The 23,851-nt window shown below is 46.5% G+C and overlaps 1 protein-coding gene across 1 annotated transcript in view; it reads right to left on the reverse strand.

Moving 5' to 3' along the window:
• Positions 1-23,851, reverse strand: part of cfap74 (cilia and flagella associated protein 74) — a 92,612-nt gene that overhangs the window by 15,980 nt on the left and 52,781 nt on the right. Inside the window, 1 exon segment of the mRNA XM_034144634.1 lies at positions 3,565-3,652. Within this exon segment, the coding sequence (XP_034000525.1) occupies positions 3,565-3,652 (88 nt within the window).

Genomic DNA, 23,851 nt, shown 5'->3' on the forward strand with positions numbered 1-23,851 from the left:
CACTTTTTAAATCTTAATTACATGATTTAATTTGCGGACTGAAGAGAAAAGCATTGCCGAGAACATAGACTGCAACAACATGAACTTGGGACGAGCATGTTATCCAAATAAATACGCCTCCTGATTTCAGAAATATGAGCTTTTTTGGGGATCATTTTACAGATGACCAAGTGGCTGTTAAAGTCAAGATGCAACACAAAATTACATTTTAATTCTTTAACATCAAATCTGTATTCATATTGTCCACTTATTCAACAATATATACCAAGATAATAGTTTTGACGTAATTTTATAACAAAATCGAATCATTTTTCTTCTTACGTGACCTCATACCAACCGATTTCAACCAATGATAAACATAAATCATCCACAACTTTTAGCGGCAACATAGCCACAATCCTCTTTAGCTCCATTTCGTGCTACATTCTAAGCCCACCCACTTTTAACAGTCCAATCATTTGCGCATGATTTGATTCAAATCCCTCGTCACTGTACACTGCTCAAATATTTGTTACACTGGGACTGGGTAAAAGTCTCCCAGACCCCCAGGAAGTTCGTTTTGAAGCACATTTGTGTAGTGGCCAAACCGTGGTACTTCAACTTCCATGTCAGTCGTGTGACGTCATTGGGCCCTAAAAATACTTTTTACCATTGACTTACATTGGGAAATAGACGTCTGTAAATCAGCTACTACGATACTTACTATATATACTTTTTTGGAGGTAAATAAACTACCCAATAAGAACACTTTAATAGCCCGAATATAAATAAGTGATTCTTGACTGAACCCTCATTTTTGTATCTTCATTCAGGTCATTTCTGGCTCCATGAGCCACTGAGTAATTTTCAATGCTGCACCCAGTTGTCTTAATACATCCATGATTGTGGCTCATTCTGTGCTTGTACAATAGTTCCTCGACACTAAATAAGGCTAGTCTCACAGATTATTGAAGATAAATCAATAATGGATGCACTGTCAATATAGGTTGGTATCAAATCATTGGTTTGTTTTGGTCTTTTTATGGGATTTATTGGCAATATGAAAATATATTGTATTATCATCCTTTTCCTTTAACAATTCTTTATTATGTAAGAGCAGCACTACTTTAGAAAACTAAGTAATCTTGAGAGCTGTGTTTTTTTACTCAAGATCACGTCTTCCTGGATCATGTCAACAGATGAACTTGTTTATAGCTCTCTGCATCATTGCTGTCCTGGCTGTTCTGGTGTCTGGTGACCATACGACAGCGTGTGTGTTTGTGTGTGTGTGTGTGTGTTGGTCTAATGCCAGGGGCTCAGGGTCTAGGGCGGAGGGCAACAGCTTTGGTGCTCCACATGAGCATCCTGGCCCAGTCTTTGGCTCCGCTTCCCCCCCACAATCCTCTCCTCTCAGGAAGACTTGGAATACGGGCTGGATGGGGGGGAAGGTGACGATCTGGCAAGAAGACCAACCAGATTTAGATTAGCTGAGAAAGAGGACTGGCATCGATGCAACACCAATGTTTAAGCAGCTGCTCCGTGTTTTTGAATAAAGGCTGCTGCTGACGAGCTGAAGGAATTCAGTCGCTAGGAGATATTTATTTTACGCTTCAAGGACTTCTGAGTTTTCATATTTCCAAATGCATGTTTGTTTTGAAAAAAGGATGTGTTAAGAGATGTATGCCTCTTGAGGGAAACAATTTATGTTGTTTGACACAGATTTGAAAACGGTCTCCCCGATAGTGTTTCTTGCACAATAATGCCCCGTTTAACAACAAATTCATGATGTGGACCGTTCTAAAGATACAGCTCTGAGACCACTCAACATTTTTCTTAAATCTCAATCTCTACATGTATGGCAGCCATTCCATTCCAGTGTTAGAGAAATGTCGTCAGTAGTTTATGGAATACAATCAAAAAAAAATCAATTTACACAACTCATACCCATAGATAATTTTGCAATGGTCTCTTAATTTTTTTCAGAGCTGTATATTGTAATATGTTCATCGCATTAAGACACACCTATTATATGTGATTATTGAAAACTAATTAGGAATAAACTGATTCCAGATTGAGCATCTCCATGTTTTAGTCCTCACTGAGTGCAAACAAATAAATAAAGCCTAGATCAGATATTATCAAGTTTGCGCAGATAACAGCCATTGGAAAGCTGCAAAAAAGCAAAGGGGCCACATTATGGTCATTTTCAGGTTCATATTTGTATTTTGCCTCTACTGTGACACGTTTACATGCTTTAATGTTCAAAAAGCTCTTTATTTTTCTTATACTGCACATCTTTTCACCCTCTGTCTGAAACCAGAGCCCAGTCTGCTCTGATTGGTTAGCTGACTGGCTCTGTTGTGATTGGTCAACCGCTTAGAGACGTCCCAGCCCTTAGCCTATTGGAGCGCTAGCCAATAGGAGCGCGAGTGTGATGTAGTGATGTCATTATGTTATGGAAGTAAACAAAGGAGTCCAATGGAGGCGTTGAGGAAGGGGGGGAGTGTGTGGGAGAAAACCCAGCTTACATCAGTTCACTTTCAGATTTTTGGACAGTTTTATTTATTTTTCTAACAATGAACCATTCTGAATTCCACTCTGATTGACTTCTTCTCCATAGCAATAACTGTTTACCACAGTAATAAGAGCCATTCGCCAGGACCAAACATGATTTATTGGCAATAAAGTTGATATCATTTAAATTGATGACCAGGACAGATGCCTATATTAAGCTGACATTCATCCATCTGCTGCCTGCTGTGTCTCAGCAGTGTGTTGAGAAACATCGTCAAGAAAAATGATTGCACTTGTTTCTGAAAAGTGTTTTTTTCTGTTACTTTAGTATGATGGATGGCGCTGAATAATACAACAGCCTCAGGTGCTGTTGATGACGGGGAAAAGCCAGAGCAGAGATGTGAATCACAGCTTTTTCAGCAATAAGACACGGGAGAATGTTTTTCTCAAAAAGTGCCCAAAATTAACCCAGAATAAATATATACATAATATAAATGTGAACCCATTTCAGCTGCACATTGTTTTTAAAAAGTGTCATCTCCAATGCAGGTAATTAAATTGTTCCTGACAACAATGTAACATAGATGACTTACCAATTTACATTTTGTATCCACATAGGCTTGCACCTTTTAGGAGTTTATTAAAAATCAAAAATATTTATTCTGTAAGCCACTGTAAGCATTACCACATGTTAAAAGGCATGACATTTAACAAAAGTAACCACAACAAAAATGTAATACATGCCAAAAATGGCCAGATAATATGTACGCCATGGAATAAGAAGAAAGCACACACTCTGTTCCCTTTTGAGCTTTGAGAGACATTTTCAGTGAAACCATATGGGGTAACCTTTATGCTCGGCTTATTAGCACCCATGGAGTAACTGGGCCTTGGGGGTATGAGATAATTTTAGCTTGTTACCAGCAAAATGGGTTACAACCTTCAGCCGCTCTGCCTCTATTAGAAACAAAGTAGGACACAAGCCCTTTATTTTACACAATAAGAAAGATGTTTCCAGATAAAAAGGGAGGTTAACTGTAAAATACACTGCGTGTGTTTTATGTTACAAACCTGGCCTGCTACGAGCACTGTTAGCGGAACCTCTAGGACTCCTGTATCTTCGTCAAAAAGCTCCATGGCATCTTTGGATAAGGAGATCCTGTGAGAGAGTGATACAACAAGCAGGTACACTGTGAGGACACATGCTATTATGCACAAAATGTCATCATGAACTGAATAAAGTAGAGACCCCAATACAGTGATAAAAATCGTATGAGCTTGTAATCAGATCTTATTTCAGGCATCTAACCAATAACACATACAAAAAAAACTTTGACCTGGAGACAAGGGAACTCGAAGTGGTAAAATGCCAAATAATTTTCAGATTTAAGGACTCATTCCGGCACCACCCCCTTAATAATAAACATTAAGGTGGAGCTTTTCAAAGAAAGACAAAGATTCAGACCCATTACTTTACTTTAACCCACGACTGTGGGATCGGCTCGCCAGGGAAAGCATGGGAGAGATGTAGAGCGCACCTCCACACTACAGTAGGTTGTAGCCATGGTGATGGGAGACGTAAGTATGATTCAAAGAGGCCCAGCAGTCAGGCTTATGTAAAACTCCAGTCCTTCTACATAACATATACTATATATACACTGCATATATGTAAGTGTGTAGAGTTCATTAGCATGTAAACAGTGGTCGAATGTCAAATGCAGTTGGTGGTTCAGATCCACCCCCGCCTCTCACTTCCTCTCTTCTATTTTTTTCCGATTTCCCATTCCTCGCTTTTCCCTTTTCTGTTTTTCTCCTATCAGCTGTCTTCCCTGTCTCTAGCTTTTTAATGCTGGAGAGCTAATGCCCTAAATGTCAGTGGTTTTAAGGCTCTCCAGATGTCAGCTTGTTTTTTTTTTCCCAAAGTGCTACAACCTCGCCTCGCCTTCGACAAATCTGTCAGCTTCAGGTTGGAGGACAGGCTTTTATTTCCTCCTGTGTCAGCTGCAGCTGCTGTAAACATTCCCTACTACACCCTTCATGACTCAACGCTAGAAAAAAGGTTGCTTCCTCGTAGAATTAAATCCCCTTCATTTACAAAGGGGACTAATGAAAATAAGTATTTTCCCTCCCCTTCATTGACCAACAGGGGGTGTATTTAAGGAAGCACTCTTGTTCTGCCTGTAAATAGACTCGCTGCTGGAGAGTCACTCTTGAATTAGCTTGGCAAGGCAGAGTGGAAAAGTGCGGCGGGAAGTCGCCAGGCCCATATGCCTGGGAGAACTTTGCGGACGGATGGGGTTTTAGATTTGACACTGTCCCGCACAGATTTACTTTATCTATCTGTGGCCAGATTATCCACACAGCCTCATCAACAAGTAATTCTCCTTTATAGTCTTTAATCATACTACTGAGATCAGCTGAGGACACGGTAAAGTTGAAATACTTCGAACTGTGGGTACTACTAAGAAAGCTTGAGTGGGAATCATCGAGGGATTTGACCTAGAGCTATTGAAATAACTGGTTAGAACTTTATCTTTCTGTCGATTACTAAAAAACGTTGGATGTGAAACAAAAGATAATTATGACCATCATGATAATTATCACCAAAGGCTGATCATTTTAGCATCTGATTTGAGGAAATTGGGTATTTGTACCTTTTGCCTGATGGTAATTTATACAACATATTTGAAATATAAATTCCTTTTCAATATAGACGCCTGCTCTGATTCCACTTCACCATTAAAAACGGATTACAAAACAGATTAAGAGGCTTAGGGATTTTCCGCTATGCGGAAATGAATGGACAAAATATACAGTAAATGACTGTAAAACAACTTGAAAGTGTTAACCAAACAGGTTGTTTTGTTAATTAGTTTTCCTGGAACTCATGGATTAATTAAAGTTTCTATTTGTTGGTGTGACTGATGAACTATTAGTGAAACCACTGGTGGAGTCGTTTTGTTGTAATCTGTAGTAAATCATCCGTGTAATCTCCCTTTTATCAGACGGGGTGGGACACATTGCCAAGGCTCTCCAGGGATTACACACATCGTTCTATCCATCGTAGTCAAATGATCTTGTCATCAGTTTAAAATGTACTTTACAATAAATTCTCTACATGCCGACAAACTCTTTCCCTTTCCAAACTTTAGCTGTCCTGTTTTTGTTTTATGTTTGTCAGAATGTCTCTGCTCTGCTCGTTTATGATCGCCAAGCTCTCCTCCACCTCAGACCCTCACTGGAGTTGATATTGCTGCCCAAACCGACATCTGGCAACCATAAATCGTCCCCCCCCCCTCTACTGTCGGATATCCCCACTTACCTACGCCGGTCACACTGCATCCTGCCTCGCCGAAAGCGCTTTCGACGACGGGGAAAGCGTGGTGGTGCACTGGTCCATCTGAAGGCATACCTGACGCCTTCTTCTGTGAATTATCCACGCCTCGGATGTCACGGCCCTCCCGCTGCACGCCAAGTGAGGGATCGGTGGATTCGCCCCGTTTTTCCGGAGCTCCGGACTCTGAGGGGCCCGCTGGCAGCTCCTCCTGCCCGACTGTCTGCTCCCGGCCGCGGCGTTCAACACGCACATCTTCGTCAGCTGAGACGCACTACACCTTCGGCAAGCCCGGAGCGAAAACTTTGCATGGCTTTGCTAAATGCTAGGTCGATAGCAAACAAAACGTTCCTGCTAAACGACTTCTTCACCTCTCGTGAACTGGATTTTATGTTCCTGACGGAGACCTGGGCTCACGCTGGCGAGTATACACCGTTCTCTGAACTTCTTCCTCCTGACTGTACATTCTTCAGCTCCCCCCGTGCCACTGGCCATGGTGGGGGCATAGCATCAGTGTTTAGAGCTAACCTCCAATGCCGATTGCTTCACCCTGTATCTAGCTATGCCAGCTTTGAGTTGCAGCTTTTGAACTGAACCCGGCCTCGCCTATACTCTGCGCAGTCGTGTATCGTCCGCCAAAGTGTAATAAGGATTTCATAAATGACTTTTCTGACTTTCTGTCCGGGATCATGGTGAAATATGATCGTGTTTTGATTTCCGGAGACTTCAATGTCCATGTGTGTTGCGAGTCCAAACCTCTGGTTAGGGACTTTTTAAATCTCCTTGATTCCTTTGGTCTCGTTCAGTCCGTGGCTGGCCCAACACACGAAAAAGGACACACTTTGGACTTAGTATTATCGTTTGGACTGTCTGTATCTGTGGATGAAATATGTGCAGCAACGCGTATCTCAGACCATTTACCGGTTCTGTTTACAACCTACATCCCTTCCGCAGGAGTCGAATCACGTGCCCCGGCGCGTCGTCTGCGTTCGATTAACCCCTTGACTGCCTCACAGTTCTCTGATGCTTTTAATGCTTCTCCGATCTGTAAATTAGATGTGAACTGTGCTTTTAATGCTGATGAGCTTATCTCCATGTTTGATTCGACATGTACACTAATACTGGATTCTGTTGCTCCTTTTACGCTTAGACGCACCAAAGTTCTATCAGAGCCGTGGCTCAATGACTGTACTCGTGTTCTCAGACGCACCTGCAGGCATGCAGAGAGAAAATGGAAAAAGGATAAACTCCATGTCTCCCTAGAAATCCTTCGTGCTTGCCTTTCTGACTACCAGACGGCAGTCAAAGCAGCCAAAACAGAGCACATTTCTCTGTTAATCTCCAAAAACAGCCATAAACCTCAGGTTCTTTTTAATGTCCTCAACTCTATCATTAATCCCTGTGATGTTTCTTCTATTGTACCATCGACTACTCTCTGTGATAAGTTTCTTACATTTTTTATTGAAAAGGTATCTGCTCTTAGGCTAGCCCACACTAGTGCTACCCCAGATCCTGCTCCTTTTCTGTGCCCTGCTGTCCTCGACCACTTTGACCCTGTATCCCTCTCTTCTCTCTCGGATGTAGTCAAGCACCTGCGGCCGACAAACTGCACCTCAGACAGCATTCCCTCTCGCCTTCTCAGAGATGTTTTAGAATCAGTTGGAGCAAGTATTTTATTACTTTTAAACACCTCTCTTACCTCAGGATGTGTCCCAGCTGCCTTCAAACATGCCGTGGTTAAGCCACTCCTTAAAAAGAAAAATCTCGACCCCTCCATTCTCGCAAATTTTAGGCCCATCTCCCAGCTACCTTTTTTATCAAAAGCCCTGGAGCGAGTAGTCTACGCCCAGCTGCAGTCTTTTTTAACCACGCATGGAATCTATGAAAAGTTCCAGTCTGGTTTCAAACCAATGCACAGCACTGAAACAGCCCTTTTAAGAGTTTTTAATGATCTGCTCCTAGCCGCCGACTCAGGTAGCCCAGCTGTCTTGGTGCTGTTAGACCTGACAGCTGCCTTTGACACTGTGGACCATAGCATCCTGTTGTCACGGCTTGAACAGTCCGCTGGCATCACAGGCTCTGCCCTTGCATGGTTCAGGTCCTACCTGACAGACCGTAGCTTCTCGGTACAGCTAGGTGCCTTCTCCTCTGCCAAAGCCCCTCTTACCTGTGGGGTTCCCCAAGGCTCGATTCTGGGCCCCATCCTTTTTCTACTGTACATACTGCCCCTAGGTTCAATACTCACAAAACATAACATTCCCTTCCACTGCTACGCCGACGATGTACAGATATATCTGCCTCTCAAAGCAAATGTCAAACACTCACTACAGCAGCTGATGGACTGCTTAGCAGAGATAAAATCCTGGCTGAGCAAAAACTTCCTCAACCTCAACGAGAGCAAGACCGAGGTCATCTTTTTTGGACCGCAACCTCCAGCCTCTCCGGTTGCTATTCTGGGCTCTATAAAAAAAAACATCCTCCCCTCGGTCATGAACCTTGGAGTGACATTCACCAGCATTTTTAAATTTGACAAGCAGGTCAGCACCGTAGTAAAATCTTGCTTTTTTAAAATAAGACTATTGGTCAAAACCAAGTCGTATTTATCTTTTAAAGACTTAGAAAGGGTTATTAACGCCTTTGTAACCTCGAGACTGGACTATTGTAACGCTCTGTATGTGGGTATGGACCAGGCCTCAATCAAACGCTTACAGCTAGTCCAAAACGCTGCTGCACGTTTGCTGACTGGTCACAAAAAGCGCGACCACATCACCCCTATTCTGGCCTCACTACACTGGCTTCCAGTTCGGTTCAGAATTGATTTTAAAATCCTTTTATTTGTTTTTAAAGCCCTAAATGGGCTGGCTCCGGCCTATATAACTGAACTGCTCCAGCGCTACACCCCAGCCAGAGCTTTAAGGTCTGCTGACCAGCTGCTGCTGGTAGTGCCCAAGACCAGGCTAAAAACCCGAGGGCACCGAGCCTTCGCAGCAGCTGGCCCTAGGCTCTGGAACACTCTGCCCCTCCATGTGAGGTCGGCCCAGCCCCTAGGGGTTTTTAAATCAAAACTAAAAACACACTTCTTCTCTCTGGCTTTCTAGTTAGAGCGGAGCACGACTCCTGACTTTTCCCTGTGTTTTATTCTTATTTTGTTTTTTAAGTTATATCTGTTGTAATTTATTGTCGTTTATTGTGTTTTGTAGTAATGTGTTTTTATTACATGTACAGCACTTTGGCTCGACCAAAAATCGCTTTTAAATGTGCTTTATAAATAAAACCTGATTTGATTTGATTTGATTTGACCTCCTTACGTAAATTATAATTGCTTTCAAATAACTAAACCATGTCTTTTCTTTCACAGTTTTAGGTTGAAGTACGCCAGGTCACAGGATGTGGTGATGTGACATGATGTCTGTTCTGAATTCTGCCTATCCCAGTTGGAGACACAACTAATCAATGAGAGCTCTGTAGCCGGGATTAAAAATGGGATCATCATATTTTCATATGGCTCATAGCCATGAAAAAAAATCCAGAAAAACAATTGATATAACTGTAAAGGACGTTGTAAGTTGTTTTGAAGTAGGGTTTTTGAGGGACTTATCTATAGTCAGTGTATGTATACAGCACTTGGCGATTGGCAAGTCCCCAGTTTGGAGAAACAGACAGGAAGTACAGTCACGGAGCAAAGCAGTATACAGCTGAGGGCAGTCAAATAATTAAGCTAATCTAAAAAAATATCTATCTAAGAAAACAATAGTTACGGCTGTAACTACGGTTCTATGAGTCCCGGATGACCGCGGTGCTTTAGCACTGGATATATCCATCGCACGCATGCGCAGTTCGAGTACCTAATAACAACAAAGTCACCTGTGACCCACGTGACGACGGCTACATAGGCCGGTGTCATTAGCAGATCGGTTCCCAGAATCTTCTCGCGAGCACAAAATAATTCTGAGTGACAGGATACTCTGGCGGTCATCCGGGACTCATAGAACCGTATTTACAGCCGTAACTATCGTTCTATTTCGTCCCTACTGACCGCCAAAGGCGGTGCTTTAGCACTGGATGACCTATGCCAACCACGTTATGAAGAATCCAAACACTTGCTTACCTAGCTGGAAGCAGCGGAGCTCGGCAACAGGACTACGCCCAAAGGATGGGGAGTGGCGACATTGACCCGGTAGAACCTGGAGAATGTGCCAGACGATGCCCACGACGCCGCGGCGCAGATGGTCTCCAGGGGCACCCCTCTCAGGGCAGCCCAAGACATTGAGATGCCCCTTGTAGAGTGGCATCTCACCCCTGATGGCGGGGGGCGGCCACTGGCCCCATAGGCATGTGAGATGGTATCCACAACCCAGTGGGACAGCCGCTGCTTGGAGAGAGCACAACCCATTCTCGTGCCGCCATGGCAAATGAAGAGCTGCTCTGACTGTCGTATACGGGCCGTAGCATCGATATACGCCTATAGGGCACGCACAGGGCACAGCAACTCAGGCGTGCCGTTCTCCTGTGGGACGTTAAAGCGCGCCAGCTGGATAGGCCGGTTGGAGTGGGCTAGTGGAAGCACCTTGGGCAGGAACGCCACATTCGGCCAGAGGGCAACACCCGAGCCATCGGAGTTCCACCTCAGGCATGTATCGCTCACGGAGAGGGCATGTAGCTCTCCAACTCGTTTCCCTGAGGTTATGGCAAGCAGAAATGCTGCCTTCAAGGACAGCCACTTAAGCCCCACCTGGGCCAGGGGCTCGAAGGGAGGAGATGACAGGGCATCCAGCACTAGGGGCAGGTCCCAAGCCGGAGCCCTCGGGGTGCTAGGGGGACGCTGCCGTAAAGCCCCTCTCAGGAAGAGGGGACACCAAGCTGACTAAAGACCAAGCTGGTTTCCGTCCTGGCCGCTCCTGTGCTGGACAGCTACTCAACCTCACCCAACACATTGAGGATGGGTTTGAAGGAAAACAAATAACTGGAGCAGCATTCATAGATCTTTCTGCTGCCTATGACACTGTCCAACACCGTACAATGGTCAGGAAACTACTGGACATGACTGGTGACCTGAATCTGTGTCAAGTCATCAAAAGCCTCCTCAACAACAGGCGCTTCTACGGTCCAGTTGAATGACCAGAGGAGCAAGTGGAAAGCCCAAAAGAACGGCCTCCCACAAGGTAGCGTACTGGCCCCCCTCCTGTTCAACATATACACAAACGACCAGCCATTACCCCCAGAATGCCAGCGTTTCATCTACGCAGACGACCTCTGCATCACCACCCAACAAGTAGACCTCCAGAAGATTGAGCCTGTCCTTGAAAGTGCCCTCCAAGAAATGTCAAGCTACTACAATAACAACCACCTGAAACCCAACCCATCAAAAACCCAACTATGCAGAGACGCTAAAAAAGAACTGAGCGTCACCTGGGATGGCCACAAACTGTCCAACCATACGCATCCCATGTATCTTGGTGTTACACTGGATAGGACACTCTCCTTCAAGAAACACCTGGAGAACACCAAAGCCAAGATCAACACCCGCAACAACATCCTGCGCAAACTAGTGAACTCCAAGTGGGGCGCAGATCCACCAACAATCCGTGCAACTGCCATGGCCCTGTGTTTCTCTACAGCAGAGTATGCCTGCTCAAGCTGGAGCCGATCACGTCACACCAAACTGGTCGACACAGCCTTGAATGACACCTGCCGCATCATCACGGGATGCGTTAAGACAACACCTGTCCCGTGCCTCTATGCGCTAGCCGGCATCTCTCCCCCACACATCAGACGACTGGGTATCGCTCAAGATGAACGGAGAACACAGGAGACAGACATCAGACACTCCTTGCATGGCCACGTAGCACCCTCACGCAGGCTCCGATCCAGACAGTCCTGCCCGTCCAGACAACCAAACAAGCAGCAAGGACCAACATCTGGGAAGATGAATGGCAAAGACATGACACACGAGCTCTTGAATGGCTGGACAGAGGAATCACACCAACGGAAAGCCTTGCTAGTGGCCACGACCTTGGCTGGACAACCTGGAAGTCACTTAATAGACTGCGTGTGGAACAGGGGAGGTGCAAAGCACTGATGAAAGTGTGGAACTACACCACAGAAGACACGTGCAGCTGTGGATCAGTGCAGACAATGTCCCACCTACTGGAATGTGCCGATGCCCCCCGGTGCAGTCCAGAAGACCTGGCAGAACCTACCCCATCAGCTGTGGCCTGTGCCCAATACTGGCAGAACGACATCTGAGATTGCTACGGACTCGAAGAAGAAGGAAGAGGGACACCAACCTGTGGCACCCCACTGTGGCGCCGTCGACTCCCACATGTCGGGCAGATATAGCAGCCATATAGTCCTTCAAAGTGGAGTGAGAATGACCACTATCCAGAAGGGACTGCAGAAACTCAAAATGGTGGCCACAGAGCAATGCTCCGGATTCTCGGCCTTACCCGAACACCAGTGGGAGAAGAGCTTCCATTTGCACTCGTACTGTGCTCGAGTGGATGGTGCTCTGGCATTCAGGATAGTTTCCCTGACGGATGCCGTGAAAACGCTCAACAGTGGGTTTGGCCCCTCAGAGGCCAGGCCCATAGCTGAAGGCGGTGAGTGTCGGGATGCCAGATCTGACCCCTGAGCTGTGACAGAAGGTCCTTCCTGTCGGGGAGACGCCATGGTGGGCTGCAGCAGAGACTGCGCAGTAGTGGGAACCAAACTCTCCCCGGCCAGCGGGGGGCGACCAGAAGGAGCCTGTGCCCCTGAGTAAGAACCCTGTGAAGCGTCTGCAATATCAGAGGCAGTGGCGGGAAGGCATACAGGAGACTGTCTGGCCAGTCGTGCGCCAGAGCGTCCTGCCTAGGGATGGGTACCGAGCCCCGGTATTAAACGCGCCCCGGGGCTGAATTATTAAAGACCGTGGTACCGTTAAGCTCCGACGTTATCGGTCTTTTTATCGGTACTGGAGACATGTAAAAAAGATGTCATGTGTATTATTGCTACACAAACATTATATTGCAGTTTTAGTGTCGCCAACTCCGTTTCTAACCCTGCAAAATGCGTAATTTTTAGTATTTTTGATCTCTCCAATCCAGGCGAGAGATCTCTCTCCCCCGTCTGTGTACGAGGGGGCGGGGCAGTTTACACACACGCAGCTGCTACATGCAGCAACACACACGGAGGAGATAGCGGAGAGAACTAAGCGCTCCGAGGTGTGGTTAAACTTTACCCGTCTCGCTCGTTGCCTAAAGTGCAATAAGAGTTTAGCATGTAAGGGCGGTAACACGAGCAATTTGTCTAAACATCTTGCAAAAGTGCACCACATTCAGACAGAGAAATGCACCGGGTTCGACTGTCTTTCTAGTAGCTCTGCAGCCCCGTCCACGAGTAACGTTTCCACGTCAGGTATTATGTATGCTAGCAGCAACACACGGAGCTAACTCAATTATACAAACATGGGTTAATGATTAGAGGTAACTGAGTTATTTATTTTGTTAAAGTTTCAGCTAATCTGTTTACAGTTCTGTCATCAGATTATTAATATGATTTGTTAAAACGTTGTTGTTTCTTTTGATGTGAAATATTATGTATTTAATTTAAATAAAAAGCAATGTTAGTTTTGTTCACAATTTGTTTATTTTCATTTTTCATTTAATCGTTTATTTGAATAGGGACAATGCACATTAATGAACACTTTAGACAAATAATGCTTCAAGTATGTGCCGGATAATATGCCGGATTTTAGCTTTGAGCTAATTTCCATCCGTAGTCCCTGACATACAACATATAGTTAGTTCATTATATATATATATATATATATATATATATACCTCATTTTTCTCTCCAAAAGAACCAATAAAAGTACCGTTAAAAGACCGGACCGATAAGCGGTATCGATAAAAGTAGTAGTACCGTTAAAACCTTAATGATACCCATCCCTAGTACTGCCCCATCGGGCTGGTCACCTCCGTCCAGGAGAACCAGAGGGGGCAATGCCTCGATTCTTCCGAGGCGAAGAGGTCCACCTCGGCCCTGCCAAAAAGGCTCCAAATTGACTCCACCACCTCTGGATGAAGCCTCCACTCCCCCGGTGGAGGTTTGTGCCGAGAGAGGAAATCCGCAACCTGATTTTGGTCTCCTGGTAAAAACGCTGCCCGCAGACTGGTCAGGCGGGGAGACGCCCAAGACAAGAGGTTCTGTGAAAGCCGGAGCAGCTGAACGGACCTGGTGCCCCCTTGGTAGTTGATATGGGCAACGGCGGACATGTTGTCCGAACGAACAAGCACATGCCTGCCCGCCAGTTGGGTTAAAAAGTGCTTGAGTGCAAGCAGCACAGCCCGAAGCTCTAGCACGTTGATATGGTGCGCACCCTCCTGGGCGGACCACTGACCCTGAGCAGTTCTGCCCCGCCACACTGCACCCCACCCTGAGAGACATGCATCCACGGTGACAGTCTCCCGGCGGGATGGGATGGCGCCCATGGGCGCACCCATCAGAAGATACGCCCTGTCCCCCCAGCGTGACAGAGAGTGGAGGCACCGCTGTGACACCCTGACTTCCCTATGCCTGTGCCACTTGGCGTCCAAGTGGAGGCTGTTCATCCACATCTGCATGGGGCGCAAAGACAGCAGGCCTAAGGGCACAACGGCTGAGGCAGCCGTCAGTGTGCCCAGGAGCCGGAGGAACTGGATGTAAGGCACCCTCTTGCCCAGCCTGAAGATGGGAAGAAGGTGGGAAATGTCGTCCACACGACGAGGTGTCAGGTAGGCCCTCATGGCGACCGAATCTAGGACCATCCCCAGGTAAGTGACCTGTTGGGCAGGGTCAACTCTTCTCGGTGTTCACTCTCAGGCCCAACCGGGCTACGTGAGACAAGACGCGCACCGTATCCTGGGCCACTTGAGGCCGGGATGGCGCGCAGACCAGCCAGTCGTCTAGATACGGCAGGACCTTCACGCCCTGCGCTTGCAGGGGTGCGAGAGCTGCCGCCACGACCCTGGTGAACACCCTTGGAGAGAGGGAGAGACCAAAGGGAAGCACCCGGAACTGATAGTGCTGGCCCCGAAAGGCGAACCTCAGGAACTTCCGGTGATGGGATGCAATTGGCACGTGGAAGTAGGCGTCCCTCAAGTCCGCGGTTGCGAACCACTCCCCCTGTGTGACAACACGAAGGGTGTCTGCTGTGGTTAGCATATGAAAGGGCAGCACCTTCAGGAATCTGTTGAGTCCTCTGAGGTCCAAGACTGGACGGAATCTGCCGACTTTCTTGGTCACAAGAAAGTACGCCGAGTAGAACCCCCCGGGCTGAAGCAGAGGGTCTACTGGCTCGATTGTGCCCTTGGCCAAGAGGACGGATAACTCTTGGGCCAGAGCTAAGGCCTTCGCCGGGTCGCTGACAACTGTCATTCTGACAACTGTCATTCTGACCCGGCCGACGGCTTGGGGCCGGTGTCGGAACTGCAATTCGTATCCCCGGGTTAGGATGGAAACTACCCAGGGGTCAGAAGTACAGGCAGCCCAGTAGCTGAGCTGCTGCTGGGAAAAGCAGTCGACGACCGGCCCCGGAGCTTCAGGGCCTCGCCCCCCGGCCTCTGGAGCCCCTTGGGGGGCGCCGGTAAGGCGCTGAGGTACGAGGCTGCCTAGAAGGCCGGCGATCGGGGGCCCGAAAGTCACTGGGAGGCGGTTGAGTGGGCCGCTGGGACCTCCGCAAACCACCGCTGTAAGCTGGTGGCTGAGTGCGTCTGCTCGAGGGGCCCCTGGGCCTGCTGGGAGTGGGCACAGGCCTATGAAGACCCGAGAGCTGCTGCCTGGTCTGCCTAGCTTGGGCAGCACACTCCAGTGCCTCCAGGGCAGCTGCCCCAAACAGCTCCCCTGGCTCGACTGGCACGCTACGGAGGACTCTCCTACATGTCTCCGTTAGAGGAGACTGCGCCAGCCAAACCTGGCGGCGAGTCTGCACCAGTAAGGACATAACTCGCCCCAGTTCCCTAGTCATTAATGTTAAGGAATAATTATTCTAGATATCTAACCTTTTGCTCTGTGACGTTTAATGATCTACTCTGACGTCTGTTATCTCCTTTAAGGAAAGGCATTGGTGCCATATGTGTTGTTGTTACCAGTTTGTGACCGGTCAACTTGTCTGGCACGAATGGTAATTGTTGTGAGAACGCTGAGGCACTTCTTTATCGGTGTTTGTGGACTCTAAGATGTGAAATCTTTGAGGCCATGAGTGTCGGACGCAGGTGGCTCAGTGTTCCCAGCTGTTTAGTCTACTCCTTCAGAGATGTTGATTCTCTGTGAACCAGTTAAAAGGTCTAACATAGAGAGAGGCTCTTCAGAATTGACGTGGCAACTCTACCGTGTAGTCAGAACCTCTGACTCTTTGATTTGTGATGTGAATCCTCCGGCCGAATACTCTGAATACACCCATCAGTGTTTGACATCAAAGCTCCAACTCTCACCGTGTCTCCTTCCTGAGTCGGTGACTCCATGCATTGCTACACAGAAGTTTCCTCCACAATTAAAGCAAAGGCCTGCAGTGATGCATCACTGAGGCCCAGCAAAGGAGATCAGCCGGATCCTGCCGCAGAGAGGTGGAGATGCGCATGGGTCGTATCGGGAACTCCCTCTCCCATTTAATGCTGGCCGCTGCGTCGTAGGCCTGACAGAGCAGTTCGTCTGTGACCCTGCACTGAGGCCGAGGGCACCTGGCATCAGGCCTTAGAGCCTCATCAGGAGCCAGAATCAGGGAGGCGATGGTGGGCTCAATGGGTGGCATGCGACCCAGCCCCACCCTCGCCGGATCCTGCATGGCAGCCAAGGTCCGGGCATCAGAGCCAGAGTGGGAGAGGGCCTTGGTGTCTCTCCAGCATGCATGGAGCTCCCTCAGGTACTCCTCTGAAGGAGGAACAGTGAGGGGGACAGTGGCAGGGTTACGCCTGAAGAAGGCGCTAGCCTGAGCCGGGTCGGCCAGCGGAACCGGAAGCTGTAAGTGTGCCAGGGCCGCACAAATAATGGCCGCCATGGAGGCGTCCTCTGCACCCTGCAGAGAACCATGAGCAGAGGAGTGGGAAGCCTCCTCGGCAGTGAGCGGGGCCTCGTCCTCCACCTCTTCATTGAAGAGGTTAGCCGAAGCCGCTAGTGACATGACATCGTCATGTGGATGTGTGGCAACCGAAGGAGGGGCGGGCGGCAAGCTAGTAGCCCCTATACCGGCCCCTGGCTGAAAGGCCAAGAGGAGCATCTTCATCGTGCTCATGTCGGTAGCTAACTGATACACCTTAGAGGACAGCCTGTTTCTAGACCTCCTATTGGGGGGTGACCCCATAGCCATCGTTCCCTGCTGAACGGGAAGAGTAGAGCAATGCTCCTACTCGCCGAACACGACAAGGGATGTAAATGTCCTACACCCACGTTACCAGCAAAGGGAGCGGGAGCGAGAGCACTGCCTTCACCTAGCTGAAATAAAAATAAAATAAAGAAGCTCCACAAGACAGCTTAGCCGGGCGGTTGCTGCTAACAATCAGGCAACACGCTCACCAGGAGCGGGGGCGAAAACACTGCCTTCACTGGTTGGGATAATAATGAAGTTAAATGTAAACACAGGCTAAGACCAGAAACTGGCCTCTAAAGAAAAAACAGCACGGATAATCCCGGCTTAATCCAGCGTCAACCAAGTGGCTGCGCGACAGGACACAGTTAGGCTGAGCCACGGTACTGCTAACTAGTTAACCGAGGAAACACAGCTAAACTGGAAACTCAAAATGCTAATAATAGCTCGGCACAACGCCGCGGTCAGAAACAGTACAAAATAGCACAGCAAGGGCAACTCCTGGGAGAGGGAGCGGAAATGCTGCCGTCACCAAGAAAAAAGTTTAAGCAAAATAGCAAACAAAACAGCACGGGTAATCCCGGTTTATTCCGGCGTCAGCCAAGTGGCTGAGCGCCAGGACACGGTTAGGCTGAGCCACGCTACTGCTAACTAATTAAACAAGTAAACACAGCTAAGCTGGAAACTCAAAATGCTAATGATATCTTGGCACAACGCCACGGTCAGCCGAAGTACAACATAGCACAGCAAGGGCAACTCCTGGGAGAGGGAGCGGAAACGCTGCCGGTGTTACCGAATAAATTGTGGGACGAACAACTGGTGATATTCTATTATTTTAGACAGATGTATCGGGGCGTGTACCTTAAGGATCCATTGTTGACTCACCGGGAAAGAAACATCTCGATCGCTTCGCCTGTCGTTCAAATTCATCTTTTGGTATATCTGACTGAATAGGAACACTTTGATGCACATTCAGTACGCGCAGTGGCGGCTCCAGAGTATTTTTGTTGGGTAATCTATGGTAGGGCTAACCCATACAGTGGTGGGGAAATGTAATTACATACACGCTATATCGCCCCCCTTGACAGTGAAAAGCCACGCGTGAGGTTTAGATTATTTCCCTGTCTCAATCCAAATTGAACTGTATGAAATAAAAAGGCACATTTGTCTTGTAGTAAATAAAAAGGGCGACCTGGAGCCAATCCTGCAATTTCCCCACAGGTGAAATAGTCTAGCAGGAAGGGCCCCTTTGACCCCTACCCCTACCCGAGGTAGAACAAATGACAACAATGATTTTTCTTATCTTTAGGGTCTCCCATTAATGAAATTGATTGTTGTCAAATGTTATTTTGCGGGAAAAAATGTTTTTTGGTTGTTCTTTAGAACTGCCCAAATCCCTGAAAAAGAGCCAAATTAGACCAGGCCGAATATGGGAAAGATGACAAAAAAGCCCATAACTTGAGAATGACCACTCTTTTCCTCTTCAGATTTGCTGAGGTATGAACCAGGTGGCTGTCCTACATCACCAAATAGTCAGACAATTATTTAACTAAAAAAATACTGAATTATAGTCCTGTAAACTTAGCTTTAGTTTAGACGGAAATTGTACTTTTGGTGACAGGACTCCATCACTTTTCTCTCATTTATCAGAAAAACAGAAATCCCTAAAAAATATACCATTACTGAATTGTCTAGGGTGCTATTGAACACTAACCAGTAGTTGTATGGAAATATCTGGTACAGTTCTATTGCAAATGAGATTTATTTAGACATAGGCCTACCTCTTCTCTGATACAGTCAAATTCCGAATGGGGGATAAGTGGCATAATAGCCTATACGTTAAGAATGCTCACTCTGATGGTCATTATATTTGGAGAGAGAAATACCAGGTGGCTGAATTACATCACCAAATAGTCAGAATAAGAGTACCCCAATACAATAAAGTGTATTAGTTCTAAATTGCAAGCCTCTAAAACATAGGTGTAAATAGTACAGGTGTTATTGAAACTGGAACCTTAATTCAAAGTACAGTATATAAATCATCAAATAATTATGTGAGAGGTCAAGTATATAGATACTAGAATATAATGTTAAATGTCAGGTTCCTCAGAAACGTTAGGGGACACATTTTGACATTCTGCACAGCAGGTGCAGAAATCTGTACAGGGAAGGCCAACAGAGAGGCACTGGCACTTTCCACTCTCTCCACACTTTGCATCTTTGCAATACAAGTGAGTAATGTCTCTCACTTCTGTAGGTGCTGGGGGTTTTGTGAATAGCACTGGTTGAATGGCCCCATCTCTGACAATCCACCCCTTGCCAACAGGACTCCATAACAAGGGTTTGGGTTCGGGCTGTGACACCATATCGCTGACTGAAACATTGCTCTTTACATGTTGTTGAAATGCATCCTCTGTTGGTGGCAGATTTTCCGAGGCTGCATCTGTTGTTGATGCAATTATGAACCTCAGTTCATCCAACTTTGTGCACATCAGTCCAATTTCCTTTTTCTTTTTTCCATATAGCAGAAGCGCAAATTCTCTTGCGACTGGCAAAGACTCTTCCAAGCTGGCAGAGAGTCCAAAATGGGCCAGATCTTTGAGCTCGCTGAGATGGGTCTTGAGTTTGGTGAATGCTGTTGTCTTTCCTATTCTGTACTAACTAATTGTTGTGACACAGCCAGTGAGTGCATGACATGCTGGTAGACAGTTAGACATGTAGTTGCCGCCCAGCTTCAGGACCATCTCCAACGCCCTCTTTGAGAAATTCCATTTCCATTACTTTTCCAGGTTTTTAATGACCGTAAGAACCCTGAGGGTCACAAACGACCTGCTGATGGTGGCTGACACTGGTTCCCCATCTCTCCTCATCCTCCTGGATCTGACTGCAGCATTCGACACTGTCGGCCATAACATCCTCCTTCAGCGCCTCCAATACACCATCGGACTCTCTGACTCCGCCCTGAGCTGGTTCCAGTCCTACCTGTCTGGAAGAACAGAGTACGTCTCCTTGGGAGGTGCAAGGTCCCAGACACACCCTGTCACCTGTGGTGTCCCTCAAGGGTCGGTCCTCGGGCCCACTCTGTTCACCCTGTACACTCTGCCCCTTGGCCGTGTCATCAGCCAGCATGGAATATCATTCCATTGCTACGCTGATGACACGCAGCTATATATAAAGACAGACCCTATCCCACATGCATCCTCACTGTCACCATCATCATCACCGTTCCCATCAACATCCTTTAACACCTGCATTGAGGAGATAAAGCCTTGGATGCAACACAACTTCCTGTAGCTAAATAGCTCCAAAACAGAGGCTATTTTAGTTGGCACACCAAACCAGGTTCAGTCATCCCCCATAACCCACATCACCTTTTCTGGCCAAAACATACCCCTCTCCACAGCAGTTACCAACCTGGGTGTAAGATTTGACCGACATCTGACCTTTGACACCCACATCAAACACCTGTGCAAAACCTCCTACTACCACCTCAGGAACATTGCAAAACTCCTGTCAGATGCTGAACAACTGGTCCATGCCTTCGTTTCTTCAAGGCTTGACTATTGTAACGCTCTCCTTATCGGGACTCCTAGCGGGAGCCTTCAGAAGCTCCGATATGTACAGAACGGTGCCGCTAGGATCCTGATGAGGGTGAGAAAGTACAACCACATCACACCCGTCCTTCATTCCCTCCACTGGCTTCCTGTCTCATTCAGGATTGAATACAAGATCTACTGCTCGCCCATCAGTGCATCCACGGGAATGCTCCTTCATACCTCAAAGAACTACTCACATCACAAACTTCCACACGCAACCTCTGTTCCACAACAAACCATCTGCTTCGCCCCCCCAGGACCAAACTCCGCACAATGGGGGATCGGAGTTTCTGTGCAGCTGCTCCTCACCTGTGGAATTCCCTACCAGACCACCTGAGGACTCCACAGACCACTGAAGAAAGGCCTAAAAACCTTTCTTTAAAAAAAAAAAGCCTTTGATTAAATTATTTTTGTTTGTTTCTTACGCCTCCTGTAGCACTTTGGGATTGCTTTTAGCAATGAAAGGTGCTTTACAAATACAATTTATTATTATTATGTATTTTCCAATTTTCTCACATATGGTGTTGATGGGGATATATATCTCTCTCATTCCATGGCCTGCATGCATGTACACTAGAGATGAACCAAACATGTATTTGCTTGCATAATATATGAGCAGTACTTCCACATCTGTGTCATCAGACCTCACAATGATGCAGGAATATGACTCTGCAAGATGTATGGCATGGCGCACCATCCTTGTGACTGCCTCCTCCTGATGTCAAACAGCTTACTCCTGCTGTGCAGATGCTCTTCAACTCCTCCCCTTCGTCAAATCCTGAGTGTAGTCTCTGTGGGGCAGCAGTGACAATGTAGTTGCTCACAAACATGCACAGTGCAGTCTTGTTTCCACTACTCCTCAAGTACTTCCTGTAGTTTGGGACATTTGTTTTGCTTTAGGTTATAACACTTGTGTTATTCTTCAGAGCTGGGTCCTCATTACAGATCTGCACTTTTTTAAATGCACCTACATTGACACACCCGTTCACAAAATCATACTGAGTGTTTGGCACATATTATATATATATATATATATATATAGAAAACAAGAAATGCAATGTGTAGTCATAGTATTTGACAGGTATGACGGCCCACAGTCAATCAAAGACCTGGAGAGGCAAAGGAGAGGTGCAAGTGATACACATGTTATCACTGGCAAAACAAATGTCCCAAACTACAGGAAGTACTTGAGGAGTAGTGGAAACAAGACTGCACTGTGCATGTTTGTGAGCAACTACATTGTCACTGCTGCCCCACAGAGACTACACTCAGGATTTGACGAAGGGGAGGAGGTGAAGAGCATCTGCACAGCAGGAGTAAGCAGTTTGAGATCACTGTACAGTGATCATTACATGTCATTTGTTAGACGCTTTTATCCAAAGCGACTTACATACTCAATACTGTGGACAATCCCCACAGGAGCAATTTGGGGTGAAGTGTCTTGCCAGGGACACAACGACATGCTGACTGCAGTGGGACTTGAACTTGCTACCCCGATTCGAAGTCCAGCACTCTATCCACTGAGCCACAGCCACCCTCAGGAGGAGACAGACACAAGGATGGTGCTCCATGCCATATATCTTGCAGAGTCATATTCCCGCATCATTGTGAGGTCTGATGACACAGATGTGGAAGTACTGCTCATATATTATGCAAGCAAATACATGTTTGGTTCATCTCTAGTGTACATGCATGCAGGCCATGGAATGAGAGAGAGATATGTCCCCATCAACACCATATGTGAGAAAATTGGAAAATACATGTCTAACTGTCTACCAGCATGTCGTGCACTCACTGGCTGTGGCACAACAAGTAGTTTGTACAGAATAGGAAAGACAACAGCATTCACCAAACTCAAGACCCATCTCAGCGAGCTCAAAGATCTGGCCCATTTTGGACTCTCTGCCAGCTTGGAAGAGTCTTTGCCAGTCGCAAGAGAATTTGCGCTTCTGCTATATGGAAAAAAGAAAAAGGAAATTGGACTGATGTGCACAAACTTGGATGAACTGAGGTTCATAATTGCATCAACAACAGATGCAGCCTCGGAAAATCTGCCACCAACAGAGGATGCATTTCAACAACATGTAAAGAGCAATGTTTCAGTCAGCGATATGGTGTCACAGCCCGAACACAAACCCTTGTTATTGAGTCCTGTTGGCAAGGGGTGGATTGTCAGAGATGGGGCCATTCAACCAGTGCTATTCACAAAACCCCCAGCACCTACAGAAGTGAGAGACATTACTCACTTGTATTGCAAAGATGCAAAGTGTGGAGAGAGTGCCTCTCTGTTGGCCTTCCCTGTACAGATTTCTGCACCTGCTGTGCAGAATGTCAAAATGTGTCCCCTAACGTTTCTGAGGAACCTGACATTTAACATTATATTCTAGTATCTATATACTTGACCTCTCACAGAATTATTTGATGATTTATATACTGTACTTTGAATTAAGGTTCCAGTTTCAATAACACCTGTACTATTTACACCTATGTTTTAGAGGCTTGCAATTTAGAACTAATACACTTTATTGTATTGGGTTACTCTTATTCTGACTATTTGGTGATGTAATTCAGCCACCTGGTATTTCTCTCTCCAAATATAATGACCATCAGAGTGAGCATTCTTAACGTATAGGCTATTATGCCACTTATCCCCCATTCGGAATTTGACTGTATCAGAGAAGAGGTAGGCCTATGTCTAAAGAAATCTCATTTGCAATAGAACTGTACCAGATATTTCCATACAACTACTGGTTAGTGTTCAATAGCACCCTAGACAATTCAGTAATGGTATATTTTTTAAGGATTTCTGTTTTTCTGATAAATGAGAGAAAAGTGATTGAGTCCTATCACCAAAAAGTACAATTTCCGTCTAAACTAAAGCTAAGTTTACAGGACTATAATTCAGTATTTTTTTAGTTAAATAATTGTCTGACTATTTGGTGATGTAGGACAGCCACCTGGTTCATACCTCAGCAAATCTGAAGAGGAAAAGAGTGGTCATTCTCAAGTTATGGGCTTTTTTGTCACCTTTCCCATATTCAGCCTGGTCTAATTTGGCTCTTTTTCAGGGATTGGGGTAGTTCTAAAGAACGACCAAAAAAAATGTGT

This window comes from Trematomus bernacchii, unplaced genomic scaffold, assembly GCF_902827165.1.
Source record: "Trematomus bernacchii unplaced genomic scaffold, fTreBer1.1, whole genome shotgun sequence".
Classification (NCBI taxonomy): Eukaryota; Metazoa; Chordata; class Actinopteri; order Perciformes; family Nototheniidae; genus Trematomus; species Trematomus bernacchii.